The 10225-nt window shown below is 40.5% G+C and overlaps 1 protein-coding gene across 6 annotated transcripts in view; it reads right to left on the bottom strand.

The window, feature by feature from the left end:
- Positions 1-308: 308 nt before the first annotated feature.
- FLRT2 (fibronectin leucine rich transmembrane protein 2) overlaps positions 309-10225 on the bottom strand; it is a 96907-nt gene continuing 86990 nt past the window's right edge. For 5 of the 6 annotated variants that reach the window (XM_077938253.1, XM_015144264.3, XM_077938251.1 and 2 more), the window contains one exon: positions 309-7096. In XM_077938253.1, the coding sequence (XP_077794379.1) occupies positions 4736-6718 (1983 nt within the window). In that variant the 5' untranslated portion in view covers positions 6719-7096 and the 3' untranslated portion in view covers positions 309-4735. Of the gene's footprint in view, positions 7097-10225 lie in introns of those variants that run through there. The other variant, NM_001266473.1, reaches the window with a different exon arrangement.

The raw sequence follows: 10225 nt of genomic DNA, 5'->3' as shown, positions 1-10225 counted from the left end.
CAATGTCATTATCTATATCCTAAACAACATAGATTTCACCAATATGAAATAAGATGCTCTTGTGTATGTGTGTATTCATAGGAACACACAATTTAGTTAGGAAATTTAAAAGAACATGAGGATTTCATATAAACTCCTCACACAAAAAGGATCAACTGGCCTTTAGAAATGCAAGTCATCTTCATGATAGGAGAATACAAAAATCCTATTACTTCCTTTATTCCTGCCCTCCTGCATCATTTATTCTACATTAACAGCACAAGTATTGACTATATCCCAATGAACTTACTCAGATAAACACAATGTGGTTTTCTTTTAAAATAAGACTTTACTGAATATATCAACAAGGTACTGTATAGTGTAGAGTGAAGTTTGTCATTAACAAAGTGTGCGACATGGTAGGTCTCAGAGGATGTGTGATGCAGAATCTTCCAGCCCCTTGTCAGAGAGAACACACTAAAGAGAAACCAGAAGCAAATCAGCATATGGTTCAAACAATAACAAATCATCAGGTCAACTTTCAGTGAATATACACTAGTCCTATGAGGCACACACAGTTGGCAATGCCTTCACCTTGCCTTAAACGGTTATAAATCTTACATTCCAGGGACACCTTTACAAATGCCCTCGTGTGTGTGTGTGTGTGTGTGTGTGTCCACGCATGTGCATGTTTGATATTAATTTTAAAATGCTTGTTGCGATGGCCTTCCTTTGTGCTCTTCTGGTGGGTGTGTAGCTAGAAAACAAAAAACTATAGTAAGAAAATCTGATTTGTTATAACAACGGTACCAGAGATGTACAAAACTCTTTCTCCACAGTGACAAGCATTCCCCATTGCTGGTAACTGTCTTTTGACCCTGCTGAAGAAATCAGAGAAGGATGTAGGTTATGCCTTCTTAGCATTCGTATTTTGACTTTAGAAAGAGCATCAGGCAAGGTTTGACAAGACCAAGAAAAAGACCAAGAACTGTTTTGTTCTGTGTAAGTATCTTTTTTCCGTTTGGGGCACTGTTTTCTGCTTTGCTTTCCCCTGCAGCTGGAATGGTAAATCGTGAGCAAAACTGCTATTCTCATGTTCTAAAGTAAAACGTAATGTCTCCTTGTTATAGGTTAGAGAAAAATGCTATAAGCAAAGATGGCAATGGAAATTAACCACTTCACTTTTCAAGAGCTGCGATGGCCTCTGCAGCTGAGGTCCGGCGATCAAGTGAAGCATCCATTCCCTGTGGACTACAATATTGCCTCGTGTTCTGAATGGATGCTTCGATCACAGCATGAAGTTGTCCTCCCTGGTGGGGAAGTTCTGATTTGTTTGAAATGACTAAGACTATTATGATAGGTGCTAGTAGAAAATGAAGTTGTAATATGAGCTACTTCATTAATACTTTTTACCAGACAGGTCACATTATAGGCTTTGTTTGTAACCTCAGGGAGAATGTCTAATATATTTTCAACGAACATCCAGATAATTAGAAACTGCATTCTTTCTCACAGGGGAGAATGTTTTCCATTTGATACACAAGGAAAATAGGCAGGGGATACAATCCTCGTAGCTGCCTGCGATTGTCCCATGCCGTGGGCTGCTAATTGCATCTGATGGTGTTTGAGGGTAGCCCAGAGTCTCTCTATAATCAAACATATCTCCCCAAACAAGCAGGTATTAACAACTACCCTGGCTATAGATAACTGTCAATATATCCTTGTGATCATGACTATGCCACTTCCTTTTCAATGTCTTCTGTACAGTGACAGTTACCGAGCTCTGAATGGGATCAGATTCTATCTGAATCACCTTATTTGGCCAGGCAGCATCAAGCTCTTTATTGGCCAGCGAGCATGGATTTTTTTCCATGGTCTTGGCCTGTACTCTCAACCTTGACTCTTGACTAATCATCTCAAAATACATCATAATGACAGCAAGAGAGGCCCAAACACAAAGCAGGTATTTCTGCAAAAATACATTCCCATGACTAAAAATGCCAATCAATGTAGAATCCCCAGGGACAGTTGTTTGGCTATTTTCATAAGACACATTAGACATCACAGATTCCATCATGTGCTTTCTATCCTGGTGTAGGTGAGGCTGCAACAAATGGGAGACGGATTTTAATCTTAGCAGTCTTTGTCATGTTGTACACAAGATGAAAATAAAGCCTGTTACTAGGTTCAATCTCTTCAGGAACACCTCCAGCAAAAGGGACCCCGTTAGACCACCTTAAGCATTGCACGTGACTGTCTCCACTGTACTACTTAAGCCCCAAATAATTCTGTGAACTCCATAAGAAATGACAGGAACCTCTTCATCCTTGTTTTTCCTGGCCCAAAGCGATTTCAGCGGCCAGAAATCCCACTGGGGGGTTAAATACACAATATACATAAATGAGAATGACTATTTGGTGAATAACAGAAATAAAAACCCTCAAAAGTCAAAGTACCATCATTTGAATGCACAATTTTATCTACACAGCCAAGGGGAAGAGGAGAGTAGAAGGGAATTACCCAGCTAAGTACACCAAGCCCCCATGTCATTGTCTCGACTTTAGATGTCTTAGTGCTACACTGATCACCTTCACACTCTTTTCCCTTCACTGCGTGGACCTAACTTTAAAAAAAGCAACAGCCAAAACCCTCTAGCTAATAGACTAAAATGGAAACCAGAGTCACTTTAGAATTAATTTAAATTAATTCATAGCTAAGTTCAGCTCTACTGACTGCACAGTTTCAATTCTTGTGTCTAACATACAGCTGCAGTTATATTTTCTGCTTATTCTGAGGGAGAAGGGAGATTAAAACATATAAGTTGGGCTATATTATTAAAGAAAATAAAGCTCTTACTATAAAGAAAAAGTTGCATAGCATTTTATACCTAAACTTTTACAAAGAAGACACATCACAGTTTTATTTTGCTGAGAGAGAGCAAGTAAGATGATGGTGACATTTACTTCATGGGTCCTTATAATAATGGCCAGTGGTAAAAGAAATATGCATCACAGAGTGAAATGTTTAAATTTGATTTTAAAAAGTTTTTTTTCCAAGGGAGTAGTTTTTGATAATGTATGTGATCCATAGCCCTTCTCTGTCTAAGGACGGCAAAGATTAAACTATGTGTTTTATGAAGATGTTGCCTCAAAAGTATCTAGAATTAAGCAAGGACATCTCTCTCTTTTCTATGCCCTGCTCTGCCAGGATTAGGGGAATAAGCCTTCACTCTCTGACTTGTTTGTTTTTCATGCGTTGTCCTGCTCACAGAAGATTGATGATCCCTCCGCAACTGCCAAAGTAGAGGAACATCCACGACGGAAAAGGAACAAATAAAATTTCAAAAGTGGAACAGGATCAAAGTCAGTACAAGGTGGAAACCAGGTGTCGCTTTTTAAAAAATTAATTATTTTGGCCAGCTTTGATGTGTCCTTACAGAATTATTAGCAGTGAAAATTAGTATGCATTTAAAAATGTGTAAGTACATATGGATATTTTGTGCAGCCAAGACTGGCATCCATAATTTTCCTTGAAATACTGAGGAGAGGGAGAAAAACGAAGGTGTTATAAACAACTAATTATGAAAATATATGGGAGATGATTGGAAGACAAGAATTTGCAAGGGGATAAAAGATATTACTTCAAGCTATTTCAACATGATACTAACAAAGTCAGCTGACATAACAGAACCACTGACCAGTTGTTTTTGTCTAAATAGCAGTAAGGGTCATTTTTAAATAAGTCATTGTTGTATTTTCAAAACATTGATCACCTGTTGGTCTAAATATCATGTTGACATAGCCTCAGTGAATCTACCCAAATAATTCTCATTATCAAAAATAATTCCATTCAATATAATTCTTCCCTTAATTTTATTAGCCTCTTCTAAAAAATTATTCTAGAATATATCTCTGTTGAATGTGATTCAACCTGACATACGATTTGAACAGTAACACTTTTAAAGGGAGTTTTCTTGCTACAACATCAGACCGGTCCCTGAAGATGACTGAAATCAGACTCAAGTCTCTAACTCTGTTATCACTTAGGACCAGGGAAGCATGAAGAGTGATTTTTAAGTTCCCAGTCGGAAAGCCAACCCCTGCATTTTCAGGTCTTTTCAAATCTCATCTCAATTTTCTTGATTCTGTCAGGCCGGGTTAACTTATCTCACAGGAACTAGCTTCCTTCTGGTGCTTTCAGCATTTCCCGCACTGGGTCAAATCAGGGTAACTACCTCCATTCTTACATTACAGAATTTTTTTTACCTGTCTTCCAGACCTGGAGGTATAGGAATAGTGTGAAACTCTCTGGGCCATTTCTTGTTTCACCCATATTATTCCTCTTACCCTGATGAGTCCATTTAATCTGCCCTTTCATCTGACCACCAGGAATTTATTCTGACAGCTTCAACAGCGAAGTGGTTGATGTGTATCCTAAGGAAGAATCACTCGTTCTTTTTGCCTTGGCATTGGGTTCTCATTGTACAACCCTGTACAGTACTTCAGCAACTATTTTTTTTTTTTAAGTTTTAAAAAGCAAAGAGTTACAAAACTGTTTGTAATTAACTTGAAATAGAAAAGATAGCACTTTTTTAAAATCCCATTATATAGTACACCGTATAAATTACAGAGTATTCAAATGCACAAATGCATCTGTGTAACATTTATCAAATGTAATCTGCGTGTCTTTACATGCACACACGAGTGTGTTCTCAAGAGTCTAACTGTCCGCCTTGATAACGCTGGGCCTCTGGCTGTCACGTATGGCAGTGCTCTAGGTCTGGCACGCTGCTGTTGCAGTATCGCATGTTGTTGGGGATATGGCAGTCTGTGTAATTAATGCCCCCATTTGGGGTGTAAATGGGCTGCAGTCTGAAATCTCCTTTAAGGAGCTGATCGTTATTTAAGGAGACGATCTGAAAACTGGTTTCTGTCATCTCCAGGATGGAGTTGTCCTTCTTGGTGCCTGCCTCGCAATAATCATCTTTCCGCCGGCCCCGGTTGTATTTCCACTTCTGGGAGGTGTAGCGCCCCTTTTTGTGCATGTGCCAGCAAAAGACGCTGAGCAAGACCATGAGCACAAATATCACCGCGCCCCCGATCAAGCCGGCCAGCAGAAAGGGGGAGCCCATGCTGTGGGACGTCGTCTGCTCGTGACTGGATGCTGTGTTGCTGCCGTTGTTCAGATAGGAGGCGTGAGTGGTGGCCTCTGAACAAATGGTGTCTTCTACCGCGCGGTAGTTAAAAGCATCCAGTGGCACTAAACAAATCCGATAGGTGGATCGGGGCTCTAGGTTAACCAGGCTCAGGTGTTGCTTCTCACCGCTGACTATGCGCTCCTGAACGATGCCCCCTACTAAACTGTGGCCCATTTTCACCCATGTGAGTTTGTATGCCATCACGGTGAAGAGAGAGAGCCAGCTGACTTGAATGGAAGTATCATTCACAAAATGGATAGAGAGCTGGATCCGTTCAGAAATAGGTGGGGTCACTCTTTCTCTGCCATCCCAGTCAGGAATCGTGGGAAGTTTCGATGTGGTAGGAGTTGGAGGCGTGTGGCTTCTGCTAGGGTTTGGAATAGAGAGGGTGGGAGGCTGAGTGGTCGGAGAAGCTGTACTTGGGGCTGGGGTGAAGAGAGGCAGGCCGGGGGTGGTGGTGGGACAGGACAAAAGATTCATATTTAATTCCCTGACGGCCATCCCCCGGACTTGTTCAGGACCTTGGCACATGAAACCCCGCACGTTGAGAGATGAAGGGATGTATTTGAGCCATTCCGTGACCCATTTGATACTGCAGTCACAAAACCAAGGGTTATTCCGCGCAGTGAGCTGCTTCAGGTTGGAGAGATTATCAAACACCCCTTGAGTCAGCATCCGCAGTTGGTTGTTGGATATATCCAGCCGTTCCAGCTTACGCAGATTTGAGAAGGCTGTCAAAGGAATGTGGTTTATCTGGTTGTCCTGCAAATAGAGCCTGATCAGATGTGTACCTGGGAGATCGGGAGGAGGGTGGGACAGCGAATTACGGACGATTGAAAATTCCTTGAGCTTGGTGAGATGGCTGAAGGTCCCGTCGGCGATACCCTTGTTGGTCAGGAGGTTCCCGTCCACAATAAGACGCTCCAAGCTCGTGAGATTCTGGAAGGCCATGTCGGATATGACAGCAATTCGATTTTCATCCACCCTCAGCTCTTGCAAGTCCACAGGAAGCCCCACAGGCACACTGCTCAGGTGATTCTTAGACAAAAACAACAATTTGAGGCTAATGGCCTCCCGGAAGGCCCCGTCTTCCACCCCCACTGTGGATATGGAGTTGTCATCCAGGTGCAGCTCTTCAAGCTTTAAGAGCTGGGCAAGAGCAGCCCGTGAAATGGTCTGAATATTGTTTTCCTGCAAATGGAGAACTCTGACATTCTTGGGAAGGTTCATGGGGAATTCGTCCAGTTGGTTGCCGTACAGGTAGACCGTGTGCACCGACTGTACATTGTGCAGTTCTGCAGGAAATCCAGCATTATTAATTTGGTTGTTGTGGAGGTAGAGTACGGTTACGCCCTCCGGGATCCCAAGAGGCACTGAGGTCAAGCTTCGCTCGTTACAGTAGACAAAGTTCCTGTCGCAGCGGCACACACTAGGGCAGGCCAGGAGTTTGGACACCTGTGAGTAGAGCCCCAGGGAAATGATAAGCCAAGACTTCAGGAAAAAAGCCCCATGGCTGGGCCACTTTGTGGTCTGTAGGCCCATTTCTGAAGTACAGAAATAAAATACAATGTAGTGGGAAAAAGAAAAAGAAAAAAAAAAATAAAGAGATAGCAAAATCAAAATGACTGGACCGGGTTCTGCGGAAGTCCAGAACTCTAGCTAGAGGGAACGTCCTGAAGGCGTATGGTAAAATAATCTCCCTGCTGTCTTGGGTCTTATCAGCCTGTGTTGCCCTCTTTGCTGCTGTCCTCCATGTGCAAAAAATTCAACAGGGAGAATTTTTCCACAATGGCAACAGGTGATGGCAAGTTATCAGCCGTGTCAACACAAATCCAAGTGGGCAGGCCGAACTCTCTTCTTTTGTAGGTCAAGCCAGCCTTGGTTAGCCTACGAACTTCTTGGTTAAGCTCAATCTGCAATCTGTTGTAGGAAAGAAAAGAGGAAATGGTCAGTTAAGGGCAGTAATGAAAAAAGTGCCAATATAACCCTGAGCCTTTCAAAAACAATGAGATTGGAATGAAATGTTGAGAGGCCAGGGTTGGCATTAAGTGGAATTTCAAATAACAGTAACTTAGTTGAAAAGGTATTCAAGAAATAATATAGTATCTTCAAAAGGACATCATGCTGTTACTTGTCACCATCAACCATCGTATTGTGAATTTAACAGCCCAATCAGTACCTTCTCTTTTATCTATTCTTCATCTATTTGCATATCCAAACACTTAATTACAACAGGCACACTGCTGAATCCACTCAATCAGTTAATGATAATTATCTACAAATCCCAGTGGTCATAGACTCGTTTCAAGGTAGAGGTGATGACTGACAGCTAGCAAAAGTGAAGGGGAAAATGTGATGCCCTGCATAGTTATATATTTAAAAATGCAAAATGGAGACTAATAAAGTCACTTAAAAAGATGCATCCTTACTGAAAAATTATTCCAAATGCATTACATTTCCAAATACATTTACTATATAGGAACTTTCATATACGATGTTATAAAAAAGCTGTAGCTGAATTAGTTGCCATTTCCTTTTAAAATGTATTTTAAAACTCTGATACAAAAACTTACTCAGGCTTAACGGAAAATTTTAGAGAATAAAATATAAAGAATATAGTATGAAGGTGATAAAGATTATTCATTATATTATCACCCAGAGATAACTGATCGATTTGCTTACTTTCCTTTTTTCTATACATATACTTAACAAAATTGGAATCATTATTTATTTTTCTTTTTGTTACCTAACATACGTCATGACCACGTAATTTAAAAAAATCGAATCATTCAAAGAAAAAAAATTCAAAGAAAAAATTTTTCAAAGGAAAAAAAAGTAGTATAAACGTAGTGAACAGAAGCATGTATGAGGGCAGAGACTTTTTTCTTTTCCACTTCTTGTCTCCCTTCCTCTTTATCTTCCTCCAAAATAGCTTGCACTCAGTCACCGAGGAGAATGACTAAGCTCCAGGGTACAAAACATCTCCACTTATCTCCTCCTTCGGGACCTCTAGGTCCAGATGAGATACACCATTGTGATCCCTCGAAGAGTTGCCAAGCTCACGACTAGGGGTAAATTATTTTTCAACACCATCACCTTCTTTCTGTCTGTGCTTTCCTGCTTTTATTAGAGGTCTTTTAGTAAATTTTGAAATGACAGAAGACACAGTTGAGGAAGTCAAGGCAATGCACAGATAGTAATCATGCCTTCTTGCTCCAGAAAGTATTCCATCTGTTTTTAGATTAGAGAGGTAAAGAAGTTAATTGAAAGGTGCCAGATTTGATTTCCCTACAAAATCAGCTAACATGATAGGACATGGCAAACTGCGAGTCTCTTAATTCTCAGGAATACAAGGAGATTGAAAGAACTTACATCTAAAAGCACAGAGGAACTACTTGAAATTGTTCCCTTAGCTATCTTTAGAAATATAATTAAAAAAGAAAAAAAGAACACTGGAAATGTTATTTAAGTGTCAAGGATGTTGTAAATGTGTTCTATAACTTAAAAGATTGTAAGCCATCTAAAAAAATGCCTTTGATGACCAGAAATGGTAAAATTCATTTTTTATTGTTTAGGAAATATAAGGTGGGTGGGAGGGGATTTTTTTCAGGTAAAAAGAGAGAGATATGATGCTTTATTAAAAATCAAGCATGGCCGGGCTTGATTTCATGTGGTGGCTTACACCTGTAATCTCAGCACCTTGGGAGGCCAAGGCAGGCATATAGCTTGAGCCCAGGGGCTCGAGACCAGCTTGGGCAACATAGTGAAACCCCATTTCTATTAAAAATTAGAAAAATTAGCCAGGTGTGGTGGTGTGAGCCTGTAGTCTCTGCCACTCTGAAGGCTGAGGTGGAAGGATCGTCAGACCCCAGGAGGCAGAGGTGAGTCAAGATCATGCTGCTGCAGTCCAACCTGGGTGACAGAGCAAGACCCTGTCTCAACAAAAAAAAAAAAAAAAAAAAAAAAAAAGTCAAGCATTATTTAATTTTTTACAAAACCTAATATACGTTTTGATGCTGAAAAGGATGCCATTCCTTCCAAAAGAAACCTCTCTATAGACTTAAAGAATAATTTATATAACTGAGGTGGCATAGGAAAAATGAGTTTAATGCAATCAGCCTGATGGCATCCTTAGCTCAGGTTTCAAACCATCTGAATGTTCCCTAGCATCTTGGTACTCAAGTGTGGTCCTTGGTCCAGTAGCATGAGCCTAACCTAGGGAGATGGTAGAAAAGCTAAACCTCAGGCCCAGAATCTGCATGTTAGCGAGAGTCTGGGGTGGGTGCATTCAAATTTGTGAAGCACCATGAACATCTTATTTCATCATTCATGTTTTAATTTATTAGATTTAAAATAGATGCAAGAGCATGTCACATGACTCTTTTGAGCAGAGTTAAGGCATAAGGCATACTAATCACTTTTGTCCCCGGGAGACAGTCTCAAATAACATCTTATATGTAAATTACATCTTCTGGGCGGAGCAGTGCAATGACTATGTATGACACTTGGCCTTAACAGAAAATGTTTCTCTGGATGACAAGTACTAACGTCTAGTAGCACCTTAAAGAGCTACTTGTCATCACAGTAGCCCACTTCTGTAAAACATTTAAGAATAAAAAACTGTTTGGTTCTATTAATAATTATTTCCGCAAGAGCTAGGAAAGTGAGACTAAAGAATCAAATGTAATGTTTTTGAGTATTCTACTGGAATCCTCAAAGTGTGATAGAAACAACCATGGAAAAGAAAGTCCTAAGGTAGAAAAACAGCAACACCAGGGTCTCTAAGTTCCTATGTGAAAAGAATAGATGCTTCTACATTGTCTTATAGGCCAAGTATTAGGGGCTAAGAAACAATCAATACTTGAAGACGATGGTGTTTGCTTAGAGTTCATCAGCTAACAGCCTCAAGGACATTAACACTGGGAGTCAACCAAATAACTCAGGGATGGGCCTAGAAACTATTATTATGCATCCAAATTGTAAATTTTCCATTTCCTGAACTGTGTCCTCTGCAAGGAGAGAATAGGTCCCCATCAGCCAACCCTTTGC

Source organism: Macaca mulatta, chromosome 7 (assembly GCF_049350105.2).
Source record: "Macaca mulatta isolate MMU2019108-1 chromosome 7, T2T-MMU8v2.0, whole genome shotgun sequence".
NCBI lineage: Eukaryota > Metazoa > Chordata > Mammalia > Primates > Cercopithecidae > Macaca > Macaca mulatta.
The sequence above is the reverse complement of the archived record's forward strand: the minus strand, read 5'-3'. Positions and strand labels throughout refer to the sequence as shown.